Source organism: Anguilla rostrata, chromosome 11 (assembly GCF_018555375.3).
Source record: "Anguilla rostrata isolate EN2019 chromosome 11, ASM1855537v3, whole genome shotgun sequence".
Taxonomy (NCBI): domain Eukaryota; kingdom Metazoa; phylum Chordata; class Actinopteri; order Anguilliformes; family Anguillidae; genus Anguilla; species Anguilla rostrata.
This window is the reverse complement of record NC_057943.1, coordinates 14,203,989-14,227,355: the sequence shown is the minus strand read 5'-3', so window position 1 is coordinate 14,227,355 and position 23,367 is coordinate 14,203,989. Positions and strand designations below refer to the sequence as shown.

Sequence of the window (23,367 nt, the reverse complement as noted above, 5' to 3'; positions counted from 1 at the left end):
TCATAAGCACCACAAACATCCGACAGAAAACCACGGTTAGAATTACCGAAACTTTTCAATATAAATCAGCAAATAGTTCAATAAAAGAAACAAAACGAGTCACATGTTCGTAAATACACAAAGTAATAATAATAAACTAATGAACCACAATTGTGATCATAATAGTTGTTGATGTCTTGTGCTGTTTGCGCTATAATCCATATCCTCATCCTGTGTATTACACACATTTCCATAGTTAAACAGAATGATAATACAAAAAGATTAACATCAATAGAACTCGCTTTTATATTATTGTTCTTCGGAAAACAGTGCACCGACGTCTTTAAGAGACTGCCAACTGGGCGTCCATTAAAGCAACCAAGAACAGGTTTTTGTAAATAGAAAATAAATTGCTTGCATGTTAATAATATGGTTATATAGGCTATATTGCACGATTATGTGTGGATTAAAACGCATACACATTCGAAAAGTCTGACATGCACAGTATGTACGACATAATAAACAAGTGCTAATTTACGAGAATTACCTGCGGACGAATATTCCCTTCTCAAACCCAGTCCTATGACAAACACGAAGGTTTTCCTCGCGTTATTTCAAGAACTTCAATTCGAAATAAAGTAGTTCTTCCGCGGTGTCCCAGTTGCTGCTTCAATAACCGTAATAATTCTCCAATGATATCCAGCCGGTTAATTTAAATAGGAGCACATTTTTTCCACTTCTTCGGACTATGCAGAGTGTTTCGCAATCGGGGCGTTAAATGTTACTTATTTGTAAGCAAAAAAACATGGCTTCATTTGCCTTTGTCAGCGAGAAAACGTAATATTGACTTACCTTTCCCTCATGAGCCATTGTCCCCCCTCCCTCCCCTTGCATCATGACATCACGGAAAGCTGTAGTAAAACCTACAACATCAGATGGGCAGGGCTTTGGGTACCCCGCAATAATTAAACGGGCATGTGCATACTCTCTCTCTCTCTCTCTCTCTCGCTCTCTCTCTCTCTCGCACACACACACACACATATACATTCAACATATAGATGCCAAAGCATAAGTCTCTATCTATATTTTAATAGGTTTAATACTTAACTCCAAAAGGCAATAAATATATAAATATACTAACCAGCCGGTTTCATTTGTATGATTGTATGCAGAAGCGGATGAATTTCACTCAACGGCATATTTATAAGGATGATACCATGTTTAATGTTACATTTGCAAAATATAAATACAATTAGGTATAGATAACCATTGGTTACCCCCGATTCACATGGTGAGAAATACAACAGAAGGTTCTTACTTTACGCAAAGTGATTAAAATTTAATATGCCCGATATGTTTCCACAGCAGATAGAATATGCCATTATCATTTGAGCCTCCCCCTACAATTCTTTGAAATGGCACTGTCCAATAACTCACACAATGGACACTCTCCTGAGCAAGGAATTGATGTATGCCCCAAGTTAGCCGGTATAGCAAGAGATGACTACATTTGATAGTGTGATCATTTGGTTTCCGTCACAGGAATGAGTTCTGAACAGCATATAAGCTAACATCTTTTAATGTTTTTCCAGAGAGCCGAAATTAGAACGTTAAGTTTGTGGAATGGGCCACAACAATACAGAGTGAAGTTACTACAGCTGTACAGTATCAGAAGCATTTTTCAAACCCTGTTCTAGAACAATATATCCACTAATTTCGACATTTAACGGATTTGAATTAATATTTAAAATACATATTCACATCGACGAAAATGCTTCATACGGCCTGTAATAGCTTGCCACTTGAATTGATTCCCCGAATAATTAAATGGATTTTCAGTTGTTTTCCAGATATCCTCTGTACTGTGTGAAAAAGAACCACAGTAGCTAACTTAATCTTACAGGCTTACATTATGCAACAATCAAGACATGCTCAAGAACAGCCATCGATCCCGTGACGATGAATACACATATTGGCCAACATAAAAAGGGATTACGGGATAGCTACTTGCATATAACTTAACTTCGCTAACAGGCAAATAAATAAATAATTAAAATAAAATATTAATGAAACTTTGAATTTCTCTAAAATGTTGCACATAGCATCAATTCCTTTGTTGTTTGGTAACCATTAGTGAAAATGACAACCATTCATTACAAGCCATTTGAGAATATTCTCAACAAATGCCATCCTTTATCTCGTTCCTCCACACTGTGCATGCAGAGAATATTCAAAAGCCAACCTTCGCCTTTCAGAAATTCTATTAAATTCTTATCTCCTTGCAGCAGGCGTTTTTTTGCGCACCCATTGTTATGCATTCAAGCTGAAATCAATCACTGGTGTCCACGCCGCATCAGTATGATTTCACTTGCAACGCAGCGCGAAGCTGCATACACGGAGCCACAAGCCACAATTGAGTAAACAAAGGGGCAAAACAAACGAATCGCGCCGCCTGCTATACCCAGATGCGCTCGGGAGAGATAAAAGAAAGCAGGTGTAAAATAGAGTGCAATACGTTGTTTAAACATAGCATTAGGACAGAAAGCAGCCTAAAATTCTGGTTGTACTCTATGTACGGGTACGCTGAGCAGATTAAATATATCGCATTTCGTGTCAATTGTAACTTCAGGACCAGGGACAGCGCCCTCCCTCGACAAGCAGTACCACGGACAGCACCTTGGTATATGCAGCAGTCTTGCAAGTTTTTTTTTAGATTTTAAGTGCTATTGTTTTTTATTTTAGATTTTCCTCTATACGTATACGAATAATAATAATAATAACAACAACAACAGCAACAATAATAATAATAATAATAATAATAATATCACAACAACGATACAGCAACAACAGCAATAATAATAATAATACGAATTATTATTATTATTATTATTATTATTATTATTATTATTGTAGTAGTAGTAGTAGTAGTAGTAGTAGTAGTAGTATTGTTGTTGTTGTTCTTCAAACCTCATACCAAAAGCCAATGTGATATTATTAATTCTAACATGAAAACAGTAAGAAGTGGGCACTCTTGAGAATGTCTGTAAATCAGCAAGACTCGACAATAAACTCAATCATTTTGCAAAAACCATTGGTTTCTGTTCAATGAAGCTGCCATTCACGAGGTCCATATTAAATCACAGAAAATTGCAAGAACGAGAAAAATCAGCAGCGACAATAGCAGCAGAAATAACAATAACATCACCAGTAACAATTTTACCAGTCTATGTATAATAATGGCATTGTCATAACTTTGGTTTGTGCATGAATATGCGAGTTTTTGAGGACAAATAGGTAGACAAAATAGTCAGTAATTACGCTTAGACAGCTTTGATATACATCAATACAGCTATAATTTACGTCCTAGTGGTAATCAGTCCCATTGTGTTTGTAATTCGTCTGTCGAAAGACTGTACTCAAACTGTTCAGAAGTTTCGAAGGACAATTCAGAAGTTTTTGCATATTTAATGAGTCTGTACTTCTTCGGTTACCAGCTGGGACACTTTTTTTTCCCTCTGAGCCAATTCTTAAAGCTTAGATGCAGATGGGCAGCCCCGACGCAGCAGACTACAATTAGTGATGGGGCTATATTATGACGGCCGTCGGCCTATATAAATATTGCATACGGTGCCAGCTGAGCGCCCGTATTATGGAAGCCCAGCCCTACGAAGTCCCTCGACAGATGGAACAAGCTGACAGAGAGAGAGAGAGAGAGAGAGAGAACTTTTAATAAGCCTGCGGGCTGGCATTGTCTCCATAGATCCCAGAGAACACAAACTTTCTTTTGTCTACTCACTTGTGCTTGGAAAAAGAGTTTTAGAAATTCTGAAGAGGTCAGTTCCAATAGGCGAATAGTTGCAAACTTTTAACGTACAGCAGTTATGGTTAAGGCACAAAACGCTAAGCCTAAGGCATTCCCACGGAAGTAAACAAAATAGCAAGGTGGAAGCCATAAAATCAGATGTTAGCTAAACACACTTAGTTCGGGGCGTTTAACAATCCATTTCTCAGAGGCTCTAACTTTTCCAGAAATCTAATTAGCACAACGAATCAACATTAAAAAGTCTTTGTTCTAAACATCAACAAGTGCTCATGTTTCATTCTCATGTTGTCATAATTATCGCCTTTGATTCCAAATCCTACATTTTTGGATAAATTGCGCAAAATCTAAAAGTTTTGCATACGTCACGACATTCGACCTTTTCAACTCACAAGAAAATTTCAGTCTAAAAATTGCGTTTTTCATATTACTAAATCACAGTTTCCGTGCTAAGCAACGCCAAACAGTTGCCTATTAGATGTTAAATTGTCATCACATTAAACGACTTTTCACAGAGCTGAACTGAATGAGAACTGAACAATAATTAAGTAGACTAAATGCAATTCCTTTAAATATATAAAAACTAAATCAGAACTCTCACCTCTTTCCTTAAACCTATAGTCTCAAATGTTTCAAATAGGACAGTAAAGACGTCACCGCGCAGAGTAAGACAAAGTACTTGAAAAAGTGAAAACAAACCTAGAAAAGTTCCACAGAGCTTCATGTTTGCGGCGTTTCTTCTTCCACGCACGACCATCAGTGCTGAAAAGTTATCTTAATTCTTGAAAAAGTTACTGCCAACAGCATACAACTTATCCGTGCGGGGGGAGTTGGGTGGCGTCAGGGGTAGCGACTGTTCTGCGCCAAGCCAATCAGAGGCAGTCGAGCAAGTAATTGTATCTGAATGCAGCCAATCATGTTAGCCAATCACGGCCACGCATTCTCTGAACTTTTTACAATGGCCATTGAATACGAACACAAAAGGCATGTGGTGTCTTCCACAAGTCAGAGAGGAAGCCAAACTAGTTTCTTCAACCCAGCTTTTGTCAACTGCTTTCACATTTAATATAACACCTTCTTTTTTGTGTGGTGTATGTAGTTATTAAAAAACCAAAAAAAAAATCAACAAAAAAAAAAAACAACACGTCATTGCCTAGATGATAAAAACAAATACAAAAATGTATTATTAATCACTATAAACATCCACCATCTTCAGAATTGATATGAAAAAAATAATAAATGAACAATGTCCAACAAGCGCGTATGCATACAAAAGTGATCAACAGGCACATACAGATCTGAAAACAACATTGGCAAACTAAAAGCACAATGAACCATATATTTTGAAGAACAAGTCCATCATATATTTCACAGCACCCACTGTGCACAATAAAATATTCAGTGTTTAATCAATTCAGATAGAGTACATTTTACTTTGATAGACTACATTGATCCCTTTGGACTTATTAACTTAGTTATAGTGTACAAGGAACACTTTGGCTTCCTTAAAAATATATTTTTTCCTTACTTGCGGTGTCTTGATATTGGTGATGTCCCACATAAGTACAAAATTAAAATATTGACAACATTTTGAGTTCAACCATGTTTACAATAAAGTCAGATTATTTGCATGATCAGTACAGTAAGTTCCTATGGGAGTTACTTCTAAAAAGCAGTGACCACATTGACCTGATGTCTTATTGATTGCAAGCAAAGAGGATGGAAGGGGGTGTTAGTGACAATGCTGGATAAAGTTACCACTCCAGAGTGAGTGGCGTCACCATGTGTTACACAAAAGTTGCGGAAGAGGCAAAGTTGGCTTGACTCATAGCTTGATTCTGATCTGGTCATGGGCATCTCACATTACAGGAAGTGCCATCCATGTTATACTGTGTGTTGTATTTAGCAGATTAATGGAATTCATTTTTCCACAGTGTACCTGAAATAAAGTGCTCACACTGCATCTATAGAATTAGAGTTAGACGTTTTGTTCGGTCTTGCAAATTTAGAAAGAAAACTTTGGCCCGTAGCCTGTATTTTGCATGTGTAACATGCAGAGGTTTGCTGCAAGACAGTTAGAACAAAATAAAAAAATAAAATAAAAAAGTTTCCATTCCATTGTGATTTTTTTTGTCCCTTTAGAGTGGTTAGTTATATGTGTAGGTCCCAAATAACCAACATCCGTCATTAATTTGCTGAAGCGCAGAACAGTATGTGCAGACAGCGGCCACTTATTATCTCTCTGCAGTCCAGCCTCTGAGCTTTACAGCTGACAATATGGGCTTTAACAAGTTCACATGTGCGATGTATCGTTTGAATACATATTGCAGATCAGGTTGGATAAAAGAACAAAAATAAATTTGTGCTCAAACAGAAACTCACTCTGCTTCAGTATATTCAGCTAAGTAAATTATTATCTTCTAGAGTGAGTGTGCCAAAAACACATTTTTTGGAGCTTGGTTTGAAGTCTTTTGCATTTCGTGTTTTCCCAGTACAGTAGATGTTTTGTTATTTGTTTTGGATTGTAGGTTCTCTAGTTCAGGAATTAACCCCAGAGAGTGAATCCTTCTCCCTTTGGGTCGACTCAAACCAGTCACACCACCGTCGCCCTACTGCTAAACACATCAATCTTTTCTACCTCTACATCAGCATGGAAAATGCTTCCTCTAGCAGGCAGTTGTTTCAGTGCTGTGAATGTGTGTGTCACAGAAGAATAGAGCAGCATCCCTCCCCCCCACAAATAGGAAACTTCATCAGATGCATTCAGAGACAGGGAAGCTCATTTGTTCTATCAAGTGACAACAGCATGTTATTAATCAAACCTGACCTCTCATCTTAGTCACGTACATTTTCAAACTCACTTTTTAAAAGCTCACAGTGGCTAAAAAACATTGTGTCACCTATGCAGGATGTGACTGTGCTATTTAATGAGAGCAGCAGAAATAAATGCTTATGAGCAACACCTGCAGTGTTTTAAAACACATCACCACTGCCTGCACTTATTTATATGGCAGTTTATGTTTTTATATACATTTTTCTTTTAATTAAAATGTTAAAAATAACCGCATGAGACACTGTTTAGACATTCTACAATATTGTAATGGGGTATTGGACTGCACGGTAAGCCTCATCTAAGAGGAAAGATGAGAAAAATAAAACACACCAAACAAGATAGGTCACCTAAATGTGGATCTGCTATTATTAATCGAGCCTCACATTTGTTTGTAAAGATTTTTTTGTTAAAACGTTAGTTTAAATTTTTATCTACTCTATCTTTCAGATGTAAATGGATAGGGTTTTTTTTTTTTAAATAAAAAGACAGCCATTCACAATGCAGTCACCAAGGGTAGTACTAGAAACGGCAGCCACGTTTATCAGCATAATGCAAAAGAGAAATGCATGTTTTCCTTTTCATTTACCCAACCCCCTTTAGGTGGCTTTTGCTAGTGACCTGGAGAAGGTGGATCATCACTCAACAAACCCATTAGAGAAAATTGACCTCAAAGTCTCGGCCTACATAGAGCATGCCGTGTGGAAGATGACACTTATTTGCAGCTCTGGGCATGCAATAAAATGTTCAAACACTCAAGAGAGTGCGGCGAGGGATCGCATTTCCGTTTGTACTCTCGCAAAAAAGAGGCAGAGAAACCAGGCTGCTGACGCTCGACTTTCTCTTTCTCTCTCTGTCTTCCTCTCAGTGGTAGTTGCTGCAATCTATTATTATTCCTGCAAATGCATGCTTTCTTACAGTGTACATCCTAAGTAAATGCTGGACCTTGCACCGATTCAAATGAGTTGGAATTGTCCTCCCCTATAACAGATGGCCCAGTAGATAATGATGCCCTTCGCTGTGGTGTCTCAATGCACCCTCGTTGCTGTTGCTATGGCAAAAAAGGGGGAAAGAACATGTAATGGATTCACTGCTTATTAAATTTGCTTTCTCTGTGCCCTCACAATGAATGCTTTTCTCCCTAAAAGAGTGCTGGCCTTGCTAATGTCTCTGGAAGGTTTTATCTGAGAATGCCAGACACCCCCTTATATTATTCCTGAACCTCGAACACTCATTAACCTATTAACTTTAAGCCCCCCAAGAGAAGGCTTTCACTCCCATTCCACCCCATGATGCTATAGAACGAGTCCCTGAACTCTGACATGCCCCCCAGCTGTCTGGGAGAGGAATAGAAAGTTTAAGCAAACACAGACCTAAGTGTACACAAAATGACTAAAATGAGAACTTCCAAAATAGTTTTTTAATTACAAATCTTTCAATTCGTTAACACCTATAAATATATATATATATATATAATTTTGGAGAATACAGGATAATAATGAAAAAAATAATAGTGAAAGGTAATAATGAAAAAATAAATACAATGTAAATGCCGCATGCGTTGCATAGCCACCAAGAGCCTGGCTTTGACTGATTATCAGAAAGAACTGGGAGAGGTAGCGGAGCAGAAGTGGCTCAGGTTGCACCCGTAGTTGTGCACAAAGCAGGGCTCCTCTGTGATGCTACTCTCTCAGAATGAGATTTCAGAGAGCTGAAAGACATTGTGCTCCATTGATGACTTCATTGCTCTGATGTACAGACAACAATGGAGTCTCTCAGCTGCCTGAAACTAGTTTTTTTTCCCAAAATATTTAATAGTATCAGTGTCTGCTCCTTTTTTCCTCTTCTACTTAGCTTTTATTAAAAAAATCAAAAAAATGAAAATGCTGCTTTAAATAGTTTAATGCCGCAACAACCGTATTATGGAAAGATGAGGATGACATGCTAGCTTTATCATTGCCTGAATCTTCTGAATAAATGGTGAATAAAAGCCTAAAACAAATCACAACTGATTAAAAAATAATGATTTATCTCACTGATGCAGAACTTTATATACCACTTATATAATTAATTTTCTTTTAAGATAATATAAAAAATGTATTGCATTAGTTAAATTATATTTGAACTCAGCCTTACATTCCTAGCTAAGGAAATACTTATAATTGTCATCACCATCACTATCATGAGTATGAGTACGAGTAGCATAAATATTAGCGGTAGTAGAAGCAGTAGCAGAAGAGGTGGAGTCGCTACTGCTAGTATCAGAGATATTACTGTACATATGGAGGAGGGTCAGACAGAAAAAAAGACCGACAACAATGCATCTCTGTTGCTGCCTCCAGCTCCCCTCTGCCCCCGACCCCAGTTTGCAGTTTCAGTAAACTGCAGAGCACAGTCTGGTCCGGTTGCCAGGCCTCATGAATGTCATCTGCGGGCCTTTCACCGACAGATCTACAGGGCTGCAGGGGAGCTGGGTCAGCCCTGCCAAAAGGCATCTCGTCTCTATCTGCCTGATGGCCAGGCCTAGCGGGAACAGCCAAAGCCCAACCCCCCGCCCCGCTCCCTCCCTGCCCCTCCCTGTGCTGCAGCAGCGGCAGCAGCAGGCTGGGTAAATAAGGGGTCTGAGCAGCGGTAAATACAGGCAGCACTCCACAAACAAGGCCTGATTACAATGACAAAGGCCGCCACACTTTTGGGTGGAGCTTGCAGCAATTTGAGGCCGCCAGGCCATTGAGTGAGTGGCATACTTAATGGGCTTTGTGCGTGAAAGAAAGGCCCTGGCTACTGGGCCCAGCTGTCACCGTGGTGAAAATCAGACCGATGCAGCTCTCCTCTCTTTCTTAAAAAAAAGAAAAAAAAGAAAACCTTAGTTGGCAGACAAATAAAAGAGAAACCTTTGGTTTAAAAAAAAAAAAAAGAATCTAAATGTAGAGCCCTGAATCTACAGCAATCAAATCAATCTGGTGGAAAAAAATAATAATTAAGGCCAGGGTTTTTAAAACTGTCCTTTGTCGGTGCTGAAGTCTCATTTTGTGTCTGAGCAAAAGCAAATTATTGCTTCAGTAGGGGGACAATTATGTTTGCTCAGTTTATGAGAGTTATTAAAGAATGCATCGTTTGCTACAAATGAATACAACAAAGAACATTGCATAAAGGCTGTAATATGCAGTGCTTGGCAAAAAAGTGAAAAGTTCAAGTCAAAAGAAAATGCTTGACTTTTCTGGGTAGAAAGGAAAGGAAAATAGAGGGAACCACACTTCTGTGTACAAAAAAAAAACAAACAAAAAAACAACAACAACTGCACATAGTTATAAAACTTGCAAACTTAATGACAGTCAGTAATGTATAAATACTACAGAGAATGTCTCTTTTAGCAATAGATGCTATTGTACCAAATATCTTTGATAAGCCGGTCGTACCACTAAGCCCTGGAAAATCAGCTTAGCAGATGTCCTGGAGTATTAGGTGGCTTGTTTCAAAAAGTGAAAATGAAAACTATGGGTGGGGGGTGTTGCACATCCATATCCTCAAACACTGGTTACCGCAAACCCTCCAAATCTTACTCAAGATACAGCCACCCCTCCCCCCTCCCCACACCCTAAGCATGCCTTATTACAAGCCTTTCACTTCTGACTCCCTCCTCCACCACCTCACCCTCCGTGTCTCTCTGCAGGGTGCAGCAGCAATGATCACGCCCTCCCCCCTGCACCCCGCCACCCCTCCCATTCCAGCAGTCGGGACATGGCTCCCCACATTAACTCAAGCCATGTGTTCCCCTTGTTTCACGTCAGATTACAGACTGTAAAGGGGAAAGTAGAAAGGGGGGGGGGGGGTTTTGGAAAAAAAAAACAACAAAAAACAAGAATCCCCAAATATCAATGGCAATTATGGGGCCACCTGGGCTCCCGGAGTGCTCAGACTTGAGGCCGTCACTGTGGACTAATGGCTGCACATTTTTGGGTGGCTGCACATGTCGCTGTTACCATGGGCTCAGGACCTTCCCTTCAGCTGGTACAAAGTGGGGGATTTTTGAGGGCATCTGTATGCAAATTGCATTATGGTATAGAAAAATAACTGGGGGAAGGGCAATGTATGCTATCAGTAGGATACACTCGTCCATGCAGGAGTTCTATTTCGCACAGCGCTGTGACTAGCATTCTTACCTCTCGTGCTACTCCAGCGCAGCTCGTTTTGACAGTCCTGAAATATGCCCTTACACCCCTCCCCCTCCACACATTACTTACTGTATGAGAGGTGCCTGTTTGGAATGCTCCGTGCTAAATATGACCTTCTATTTGGCTCATCCATCACTGTCCCACCTCAGAGGACCTACGCTGGCGAGGGGCTGTGTATAAATAAGAGAATCACACAGACTTGTGTCATCCAGTATAGTTCATTAAAAGGTGATGGGGCTCGTTTACAGCAAAACAATTAACATAGGGAAAGTGACTGGTTATATGTTGCAAAAATGTATTATTCAGCCATGTGAAGACCTCCTTCTTTTGAAGCTTGCAGTCATTTCTGGGAAATACTCTAAGAGCACATCGGGGTGCCTGATGAATGTCTTGTAGGACATGCTTGTAAACCCCCCATGAGGCTTTTCCTATCCAGCTGTGAGGACGCCAAGACCGCTCATGCACAGGTTTATGCGTCCGCGGAAAGGTAACATGGCCAGGAGGAGGGAGGATGAGGCTCAGGAAAAGAAAAGAGAGAAGAAGACGCTCTGACTTCATTCATCTGTCTTGTGATTGTGCTCTCAGGACGGAGAGACACTGCCTGATGGGTAATTGAAGCAGTCACAACACAGATCGGGGGGCAGTGTCACGCCACGCCCTCAGCCCGCCACGCTTTCCTCCAACATGCATGCTGTGACACGCTCGCCCCCCCCGCCCAACCCTCCCCCCCGCCCGCTCAGACACACAGCCTGCACGCTCTCTCCCTTTCTCTCTCTCTCCCTATCTCTCTCCCGCTCTCCGTCAGCCCCTCAGCACAGGGAGGGTTCTCAGTGAGGCGCAAGGTTCTCCTCCTCTCCTCGTCTCTCTCCAACTGGCTCTCCTCCAGTTTAAACAGAAGGCTTAAAAAAGAAGTGGGACCCATGAATAATTCATGGGCCCTGTAATGAAGCGAGTACACTCTTTAAAGTGTTTCTTGTGTAATGGAGTTTCAGGGACAGAGCTATCATTTTCTCTTAATGGTGTTTTCTACGCTACTCCGTGTATTCCTCACCCCCCTCCCCTCAACACGCTCACACCCGACGGTGGTCGCTGTGCAGTGTACAGAAGGCGATTACCAACAGCTGCTGGAGTTTTGTTGCGGCAAAGTGTCCAATTTTCCCTCCATCATTTAAGGAATAAACAGAGTGCTTGATAGAAAAAAATGAGCTGTATGCATTATTGGTCATTGTCATTCCGGAGAGGGTGCACATATTGCTCAGGACCTCGGGGGTGGGGGCCGTCTGAATGGCTGTGCTTCATGCCACAATAGGCAACTACATGATTCTGGATGATTATCAGCAGCAGCAGCAGCTCACTGAGAATGTGCCACACGTTTGGCAGCGATCTTCATTACCAGCCAATAAGCCCCACACCAGATTGAATTATCTTTCCTCCCTCAGAATAACACCAGTAAAAGTGTTTATACATGCTGGCAGTTAGTCATTGCTTTTGGCTCCGAGGCATACGTAAGCCTCTCACCCAGGAGGAAAGGCACAAACAGCCTTGCATGCCTTTTTAGCAGCTAGCTAAACGAAGGAGCCGCAGGAGCCAGAGACCGTGCGCCGCTCTCTTCACAGGCAGAGCCGTAAAACAGGGGAAGGCAAGGGGAGAGGGCAACTGACACACCGCAAACCTCTACCTTAAAACGCAGCTGCGGGAGGAAGCGCAAACAGAGTTCCCTCGAAAAGCAGTGGACAAGATGGCTGTCGCTAGATTATCAGGAGCAGAGATCCCATTGTCTGGGGAAACTAGTTTCACTGCCCCTTTTCTTAAAGACGGGATTTCCCTGTTGGACACTTTCCGGAGCGCACCCTGTACAAGACGCACAGGACAGACCTGATCTCACAGGCATGAATCAAGTTGGTTACTAAAGAAAATAAAGAATTTGCTAAATATCAAGGGTTTGAAATGTGCCTCTCCTGTGATTGGCCCTGGCACACTAAATAGGATATGCCTGATCAGTCCGGGGCTTTGTAACAAACCACAAGATGAGATGAATGAGATCACCCTTCGCAGAAGCAGAAGATTCTGCTCTACACCTGATGCAAGCTCTTCCATTGTGTGTTCAGTGTTTTGAAAAGCAGACTGCTGAGCACTGAAAGATCAGCTGAAAAAAATATATCTTGACCTTTACTGAACAGAGTCAACAGGTGAGCACTATCAACTGCATCTGTGCATACAGAAGGCCTGGGTACAGGAGACAGGGAATGAACCTGTCATTCTCTTTTAATCTCTCTCATTTTCTGTGCAACACCTGCTGTCTGTGGCATGGTGCTGTTAGGACTATGTGTTGAGACAGGAATGCTAGAAAGTTTTCTTTTCTTGGGTGGAAAAGAGCATTCAGCTTGTTTTCGAGCAAACAAACAGTTGGATGCGATGACAAAGCCAAGCTCAGCACCTGCTAGGGCCTTTATTCAGCGTTCAGGACCCAGACTATACACATTAACCCAACCTCTCAATGACAAAGCCCCTCTGCTCTGTGCCCCTCCCCTCTGCTTCAGCAACCCGCTACACATACACCCGTCGTAACCCACCCTGCTCCTGGTGGTCTACCATCCTGTAGGTTTTCATTTCAACTCTCATGTTAAACACCTGACTATACTAATTAGCAGCTGAACAAGATCTCTTGCTTCTGAATGAGGTGTGCTTTATTAGGCTTAGAGTGAAGACCTCAAGGAACCACTGACATACACCTTTAAACCTCACACAGATCAGCTTTTATGGTGTAAAGTCACAAGCATCCAAATATCATACAATAGCACACAACAACTCTGAAGCAACGAAACACAATGGAAATAAAGAGCTTACACAAGCAAGTGCAACCAATACTGAAACAAAGGCACAGGATCAATGTTCATAAACATGCAGCGAGCCTGTATAGAGATATGGGCAATATCAACTGACGGTTTGAAGGGTACATGTGATACAGTTGTTAGAGCACCTCACTCCTGATGCAAAGGTCACTGCTCCAGGTCCCCCTGAGGAGGCTGCAGCTGTCTGAGGCGCAGTCATGTAACACAGATGCTTGCAGAACACTGCACTGTGCATCGGTGCGTTACGGAGTATGTAATATGAAAGAAGGACGTCTGCGCAAATGAAATACAGTATATTCCTTTTCTGAGTCTACTTAAATTGTTGTTTATAGGGGTAATTCAATTTAGATGCTGTGCATACAGTGCACGGGTGTATGTTTGAATATGTGTGTTGTGCATGTGGGCTGCAACCGTGTTTTCCTTTGTGAGTAGGGGTGTGTGTGTGTGTGCATGTGTGCATGTGTGTGTATATGTGTGTGCATGTGTGTATTGTAGGTGTGTGTGTGTATATATGTATGCATGTGTGTAGGTGGATGTGTATATATATATATATATATATATATATATATATATATATATATATATATATATATATATATATATATATGTGGTGTGTGTGTGTAGATGTGTGTGTGTGTGTGTGTCTGCATGTATGTGTCCATGTGTGTAGATGTGTGTGCAGGTATGTTTGGATGTGTGTAGGTGTGTGTGCATGTATGTGTGGATGTGTGTAGGTGTGTGTGCATGTATGTGTGCATGTGTGTAGGTGTGTGTGCATTTAAGTATGGATGTGTGTAGGTGTGTGTGCATGTATGTGTGGATGTGTGTAGGTGTGTGTGCATGTATGTGCGCCTGTGTGTAGGTGTGTGTGCATGTGTGTAGGTGTGTGTGCATGTATGTGTGTATGTGTTTAGGTGCGTGTGCATGTATGTGCGCCTGTGTGTAGGTGTGTGTGCATGTATGTGTGTATGTGTTTAGGTGTGTGTGCATGTATGTGCGCCTGTGTGTAGGTGTGTGTGCATGTATGTGCGCCTGTGTGTAGGTGTGTGTGCATGTATGTGTGTATGTGTTTAGGTGTGTGTGCATGTATGTGCGCCTGTGTGTAGGTGTGTGCGTGTATGTGCATGTGACTGAGAGAGGTGGGGGTGGGGGTCTGTGGAGCTGTATAAACACACAGAGACACTTAGTATTCCAGCCAGCGTGGCTCACGTCTGTCAGGCACACTCGCTGGGATCTGAGCGGGCGAGATTGAAACTTTGAAGGCCTGAAATGTTCATGCTCATGCCTGCATGCAAATGAAGGAAATGACACTCTATTTTTTCTCGCTCTCTCCACTGTGGCTTTGAACACATTACAGGAGAAGGGGGGAGATGTGCAAGAGCAAATATACACAAATCTGCTCATGTGCCGAGGAGGGGGAAAATAGAAAAAAAAAAAAAGATGAGCACATATGTTGCCTCATTTTTTCTGCTTTAAATAATGAAGGTTCTTTTACATCACGGCCGGTTGGGGGAAATTGAATTGCTACACACCCCATATCTATTGATGGAAATCTCTGCAGAGATAAAGTTCATTTCAAAATTCATTCTTACTGTGAAATAAATGAGTTTGCAGCAGCAACAAGGAGCATCGATCCACACATGTTAATGGAGGCACTGTGAAGAACACTGCTCTTCGACCAGCTCTCTGGTATTTCTGACAATGGAGCCTAACAAGATGAAAAGAACAAAAGCAATTCACAGAAAAAAAATGAGATGGAAAAGATCAAGGGCTGCAGGGGGAGTACTGGAGAGGGAGACCTGCATGCAGGGACTAATCCTGCCATTATACCCATCCACCCACGGGGCCACAGAACACATATACTGTAAATAACAGCACACCAAAGTCCGTCACGACCCCCGCATGCCCCACAGTTTGAATGTTTAGGAGAATCTGGTCATGGGCTGGTAATATAATATGTTCACGTCAATCTGGTAATGAAATCAGATCAGGGCTCAGTGTTCAGTCTTTATTTCAGTGACTGGTTTGCAACCTAGTGAGATCAAAGGCATTGGTAATATTACTTGCAGCCTCTTAGCCTTGGAGATGGCTAGAGCATATCTATGTATACATATAGCTTGTTTGTGGTGCAAACATCATGGCAGGGTCTGACACAGCGAGCCATCTAAGTGCTGTGCATGCAGTGAAACACAGCTTACAGTGAGAAGATCTCCTGGAGGCTTAGGTTAGCTGAATTGATGGTTGGAGACATCATTTCACCGAGCTGTTACACTGAGCTTATACGAAAACTAAGCATCTGTGGTTAGCCCACAGCTTGCTATTCCTTGGCCAGTCTGGAGAATACATGTATTGCACTCAGGTACAGCTGAACTGCAGGCAAGCTAGGTCAGTGGAAGTATACTTAATCTTCTCATACAAATAATACAGTGCATGCTACAAGATATATGCACACACATAAAAACAAATGCACACAATGAAACGGAGATCTGAAAAAAACAAAACAATTCTGGTCAATTTCCATTCCCCCAACCCCCAGCTCTTTATTGCCATTTGCCATTGTCCTGCCTGCATTTTCTAAAAAACTTTGTGCAATCTAAACAAAGTGCTCTGTATACTCCTGGGAGAACAAGAGAATGGAATGCAGTAACAAAAGACTGGATGATGGGGAGGGGAGGTGGGCAGGGGAACTGAAACAGAGGGACACAGAATCCAGGAGGACAGCAGAGTGTGTGGTACCCGCCTGGAGCCCAAGGCCGCGGCCCTGTCCTCCCGCATGAGCCCATTATCCCGGCCAGCTGCTCAGAATGCAGCCTGCTGGTCCGAAAAGACCAAAGGAGCCGAGTGTAATTTATTTACTCCGCACAATAGTATGTTTGAACAAGCTCCAGAATATCAGGCAGGGGAGGAGAGGGGTATATGGGGGTGGGGGTGGGGATTGGGGTGGATGTACGGAGGGGGGATGGGGGCACAGAGCCCTGGAGAAGGAAAATGATCACAACCAATGTGCCAGGGTTGCTCTTATAAACCGGATTAGTGGCACGACAAGAAATGCATACATGGGGAATTAAGTAGAAACGTTCTTAATGACCTCATTGCTGAGTGTTATTTTAAGTGCTAATGCTCAGATTAATTATTTACAATTTTGAAAATCCTGATTCATTACGTATGAATATGCAATTAACCGCCCCAATGAAATTAAGTCGCATTTTGGCTACATTTTAAAACATTTCTTGCCGTACGGCCACCGAAAAATGACAAGGTGACACAGCAACATTAGCATGCATGCTTGCTCTCCGACATGAAAGGGGGTACGAGGGTCAGTTTGAGTGCTTCACAGCAGACCCCCCTCCCCCCCAGTCATGTCTGTGAGCACTTCCAGGTCATGCTCTGGCTCAGCAGGAAAGCTGAGCTCTGGACATGGGGCAGTTTCACTGTTTCACCTCTGACCTGGCTGGCACCACAACAGCCCCTCTCTGCTATCTTTCAGGAAGAACAGGTGATTGAGGCCAAATAACCCCAGGCCATATTTTCCTGCTTGTATTTTATGCTTTGTAAAGAAGAGGCTATCTATCTAAATAAAAGTATTCTATTTTAATTATAATATCCCCAAAAATATGTTTGTTTAGATTTTATATGATATATAAATTATATTAATATGGGTTTGAATGATTTTCAGGTTTTAAAAGAATGCCTTTGAATGTTCATCCATGTTATGTGCTCCTCACTGATTGTCATGGTGGTGAAAGTTGCAGTGGATGGGTGGGTTCTGTCAAAGGGAAAATCCCCTCAATAGGGCTTGTTATGTTTTGGATTATTCCCCAAGAAGCACCGCCGCAGCTTCTAGTAGCTGAAATCTGCGCAGATAATAGCATGTGCACGCCGATTTCGCTTCATGCATTTAAACTAGCAGGTTTCAGCTCACCTTATCTATTTCAAATAGTGTGCGCTCTGCTCTGGTCTGTGCTATTTTTCCACTCCTTTCATTTCCCCCATTCTGATCAGGGGCAGGGGGTTATGAGCACTGTATTTAGTCGCCATGGAGACCGCAAACACCCCATACAGAATATTTCATATGGAATAATAATCATCCAATTGTGCTGCCTTTGCTCCTGAACAAAACAGAACAATTTCACGTCAACGGCATAAAATGTTTTACAGAGTCGTATAAATGACAACAGCATGCTAATGTCTCATTTTGACGTATTACTCCACAATATCTGGGACAAAACAACGAACAACAAAAATAATATCAAAGAGACAGGCACAGTGGTGAAGATGGTGGCAAGAAAAAAAACCCATCACCTTTAAGATAATAATAATAAAGACAATCAGAGTATTAACATGAGGAAATGGGCATAACATATACTCATGAAAATATACAATAACATTTGAATTAGAGTTTTGCTGAAAAATATGTTTAAACATGATAAGCCTAACAAAATTTACTTTGTCACTGATAAAGCAATTCACTTTCCATGTGTATACACAAAGGGTTGGCTTGATTTCCTATTGCAATTGATTATAGACTGTCGAATTGTTCATTGTCCAGAAAGAATCATAAACAACTCAATATACCCTACAGCGACATGGCTTGCAAATGCTGTAAACATTCCCAATTACAATACTACAAAATAAAACGGAATGGCATTACCCAGCGAGGGGGAAAAGCTTGTCTCCGTATCGTTCTTCAGCCGTAGAGAGGATTACTTATGACCTCCGACCCTGTAGGGTCAGCATGGCCAGGCCAGGAGCTCTTGCTATGCGTGAACACGTATCACGGACTGTGCAACAGTACTTCACACCCACTGAAGGGCCAGCGTTACATGAACCAGACCTGGCAGTCACTCCTCCCTTCATGCACCATGCTAACTTTCCCACCTTTAGATAGAGCTGCAGCACTGACTCATCTCAGAAGACTGAAGCATTGGTGATCAAGCAGCACTATGTGTCATCTATGGGATGCAATGGGACCCCTACCCCACTGGTTAAGTGTCTTGAATAAGAGAATAGTAATGGGTGGTGGGCTGCAATGATAAAAAAGCAAAAGCTGGAAGCACTGAACTAATCCTGTTTTTAAATGAAAGAAAATAATAAGGTGAGATATGACCATATACACTGTAAGATATAAAAGCATATGCTAGATGAATGTCATACGATGTAATATAACATCTGTCCTTAAATTACAAAATGTGAAAATAATTGAGTTGCTGGTAAAGCAGATATTTTGTCAAATATTAAATGGGCCATTGCCTCTGATGGCTACAGTATAAATATCTATCAATGAATTCCATAGATAGGTAGACAAGAGGCAGACAATAAGAGTTATGGGCAGAATAGCCAGACTATATATTTATATATATCAGAGGTGGGTAACCCGGCTTCAAAGAGTAAAAAGACTGACCATGTATTTGCTTCACCACCATGCACTAAACCAGCTGATTACAATAATTAGTTCTCCTATCATGCTGAAGAGCTATGCTAATTAGAGTCAGCTGGTTTAGTGCATGGTGGTGGAGCAAATACATGGTCAGTCTTTTTACTCTTTGAAGCTGGGTTACCCACCTCTGATATATATATATGGGCACGTTACTCTCAGGATCATCTCTGTATGCATGAGCGGGCAGAATCAACCTTGCAAATTAATTTGGAGAGGAGTAATGAGAATCTGCGCTCCACACAGGCCCGATTTCACAGTCACATCATTACGATAAAATAAACCCCTGCCCTAATGCGGAGCCCGCCAAGGTCAGCCGCCATGTCGCTTAATGGAAGCTGACAGGTGAAAAGTGCTGTCCCTCACTTTCCCATTAAAGTTGCATTTTTTTATGTTGTGCCCCAGAAAAGACTACCACAGTACAGCCTGTTAGTGTAAGGGGGAAACTGGGGGTGTAGGTTATTATTATTATTATTATTATTATTATTATTATTATTATTATTATGGGCGCAGGTTATGGACATCCTCATGAGCACTTGCACCTTCTGTCATCCAGTCACTGAAATGATGCAATGTTTTTAATTTAGTACAAAACTATAATAAAAATCATTTGCACGTTTTATGTGTGGAAAATATATGTGTAATATTCACGCAAAATGCCTAATAGATTTGAAGGAAACATTTTCTGAGATGATTTGTTTAGTCAAGGTGTGGAATATCTCAAAAGAAAATATAACTTTGAACAACTGCCAGCTGCTATCTATCACCTGAAATCATAAAACCAAACGACAATGTCACAAGTAAGAAAATATAAGTCATTGAGTTGTCATACCTAAATTGTGAATATTACAGTATTAACAAACAAAGACAATCTAGTTTATTCAATTACTTTTGAAACCATAGTGACTTAAATCCAGTAAAGTTATCTAGTTGGTTGAACCAAGCATTAACAGATCTGCACACCAGCTTCCTAGGTTAGTATCTGTATGTTAAGCACTATCACATGTAGATGTATTGGCTACAATAGCACAAAGTAGGATTAGTAAATGTTTGCAGAATGATTCAGACATCCCTTTAATGGCATTTTTCCCCATCTTTTGTCTGTGTAACATTTTTTAAACACCCTGAGTTTGGGACAGATCCAAATGGACACCATTAAAAGGAAATATTCCACAGCTATCCTTTTCTAAAATGACTATAATACACATGGCAATTTGTGACAATCGTTTGGTTGAGGCAAGCCAGTACAGTCAATAATAGCCATGCTGACACCATTAAAACATAATTTAAACCGTTCTCTGTGACATATCTGCGGGAGAATGAGTTGACATCACTCAAAACCACATATTTTTTATATTAATGAAGTGCCATTTAGTAAAATTTCTTGTTCTCTGACAGACTCTATTCTTGAATTATTCATTGTTTATTTATTCTGGCAGACTTCTCCTCCCCATTTTATTTCCCCCTTTAACTGACAAAACTCCCTTTAACCTCTATGGATTGTGTTATGGGTTATTTGAATTTCCTGAACTTTTGACAGAGGTCTTTTTTTGTAAAACTAAAATTTTATTAAGCCAGTCATGTAATACCACCATGAAGCTATTTTGACTCTGAAACCATTAATAGAACGATAGGCCACAATGTCAACAAAAGAACATCCATTTTGAATAACCTGCAATGAAAAAGACTAGCAGTGATTGAATAAAAAAATTTTTTTTCACAGTTAGAAAATATGTTATTACCAAGCAAAGGCCAATTGCTGACATGGAATCTCCCAATGGTGATAAAAATGGAACACTTTGTGTCACAGAAGGGAGTGTTGAGTGATGAGTGGTGTGCACCAGCTGGCAGTTTCTGTACCCTGCTGGCCTTGTTCACAAGTTCAGTGCTTCACTATGTCTTGATGGAAACAAACTTTAAATGACATGATTGGTTATGAGGCAGCGTTGTCTGGAGGTGCTTGTTTCAAAGTCAATGCCCTCTTTTATACGGCTGCTTCATATGAATCTTGTATCTCACCAGTAACCACTTAGCACTTCATCTTCATCAATAACCACTTGATTGTGATTCCAATTTGGTCATTTAAATATTTCATAACTGAAATTAAGATTTTTACTCCAATGCTATCGTCAAGCAATTTAGAAAACTACACAAAAATTCAGATATGTCCAGTCACTGCTCGGTCCTCATGAGACCACCTTTCCACTAACAGCAGGGCTGTTAGGAGAACTGTACAACTTCTGGAGCGGTGCAGGCAAGCCACAGATTTCCGGATGAGACATTATGTGAGAAGCCAGTGAATATCCTGCTGACTGAAACCTTCCCACCACGGCCAATGTTCTCAGACTCTCAGCCACAGTTGGATTGCATTGTCAGGAGTCATTCTGGACCATGGGGCACATTATTATACAGATAAATAAATGCCACAGCTGGATATATTAACTGACGCCCCGTTGTTATAATTATTAGTACAACCACTAGTTATAATGATGATACACCAAACGGTGTGTTTTGGTCTCATCCTTATCATTGCATGATAGGGATGAACACCCTAGCTTTCTTTGGGAACTAACATAGTCATGCAAAAAATTTTCTTATGGGTCAGAGAGATCCAATAAAAATAATGACTGCTAATCATGCAGACAAATTTCAGTCTAAATGCCCTTGGACAAGTTCCACTTGTATTTGTTTGTTGATTATGTTTATTTTCAAGTCAGAGAATGCTTTCTGCACTTACAAATTCAAATGATAAAATGTATTATGCATGCTTGGCTGAATGTCACATTCCTGGATTTTAGTTTTTTAAATCTACAATAGCATGCATTCTGGACAGCCTACTTTTTATCTTCACAGGGTACAAAATACATTAATCACTTATTAAATCATATAATCATATTATGTTGTGCATGTGTATATGTGTGTGTGTGTGTGTGTGTGTGTCAAATGACTATGCCCTAAAAATCAAGTTAATCATAGCATTCATGGCAAGGATGATCGTGGTATGCCTTGCAACAGCCTAACAATCTTATTAAGTGCGCTAATGTTCTTGAAACTAAACTATAAATTCATTAACTGTAATGTGGAGCATAAAATGAGATTGAAATCCTTGATAGAAAATCATAACAAAATAGAAAGAACCAAGCAAAGTTAAGCCAAGTACTTAATTTATCTCTGATGTGAAATGGAACCTATTGATCTTGAATTAGACCCCAGATGTTCAGGGGATTCCTGAAACAGTAAACCCATGAAGAGATTGTCTGGACATACTGGGCATCAATAAACTGATTGGGCTATATACAGAATCTGCATTGTCTGCACATTTAATTGCAGATAACTAAAAAAATCACTAATGCTAGGCCATGGTTTGTCTGCTCTGCTAGCTTGTCTCAGCCAACTTTCTCACACCTATTCAGTTTCAAGTCATACATATATCAAAGTCACAAGTCAAGTTTTTAGTGAATTTACCTTGGTGCGCATAAAGTGCAATTCTATCCTGAACCAAAAACAGAGTCAGAGCTCTGGAAGCGAATAATGTCAAGCCTTCCTACCACACAGTCTACAACATAGACAAAACTCCACAGTGTTATACAGAGTTTGGCTCCTGGAAGAAACAGAAGTGAACAAATGGCATGGTTTAGATCCTATCATCACATCAATTTTTTAAATGGTGTGTAGAGTTGAATTAGCATTGAGACCTCTGCTGAGTCAGACCAGGTCATTTAGCATTGTGATCCTATGCTTTAATGTAGAGAAGTAGGGACCCTGTGATGGGGTCTCACATTAGGTCTTTAACAGCACTAAACTGGATTTGTGGTCTTATTCTTATTCGCTGTGATATCTTGGTCTCAGCACCGGATTTGTGGTCAAATGGTTGAGGTCCCTGCCTCGGTCCAGTCTTTGATCTCTTGGTCTTTTGGTCGGATGCAGGGGTCTGCATTCTTTCACTAGAAGGAAGATTTAGTTACCAGGCTTTCCGTCCCTTCTTCCACTGCATCACATAATGGAGCATGTTTCCTCATGCATGAATTTTAATGTGGCAGAGTCTTTATAGTCCAGCAAGGGGGTGAAGACATTTCAATTGGCGTCCCCTTTGGAAATCATTACTGCAAGCTTTAACTTTAATGACTGTTGGTTATGGTAATTTTTAAATTAATCTAAATTAAATGTAATCTAATGTAGCATGTGGCTTAAGTGCATTTAGGCTTGTCTGACAAGGGACAGAAATAGTTTAAAGGATATGCATGATGAAGGAATGGGAAGAATCATTATTATCATTA

At 40.8% G+C, this 23,367-nt stretch overlaps 1 protein-coding gene across 11 annotated transcripts in view; it reads right to left on the bottom strand.

Annotated features, from left to right (window-relative positions):
• Positions 1-4,568, bottom strand: part of myt1b (myelin transcription factor 1b) — a 34,276-nt gene extending 29,708 nt beyond the window's left edge. For 10 of the 11 annotated variants that reach the window (XM_064298076.1, XM_064298077.1, XM_064298083.1 and 7 more), the window contains exon 1: positions 4,499-4,568. In XM_064298076.1, the coding sequence (XP_064154146.1) occupies positions 4,499-4,556 (58 nt within the window). In that variant the 5' untranslated portion in view covers positions 4,557-4,568. Of the gene's footprint in view, positions 1-526; positions 865-4,498 lie in introns of those variants that run through there. The other variant, XM_064298085.1, reaches the window with a different exon arrangement.
• Positions 4,569-23,367: the final 18,799 nt, after the last annotated feature.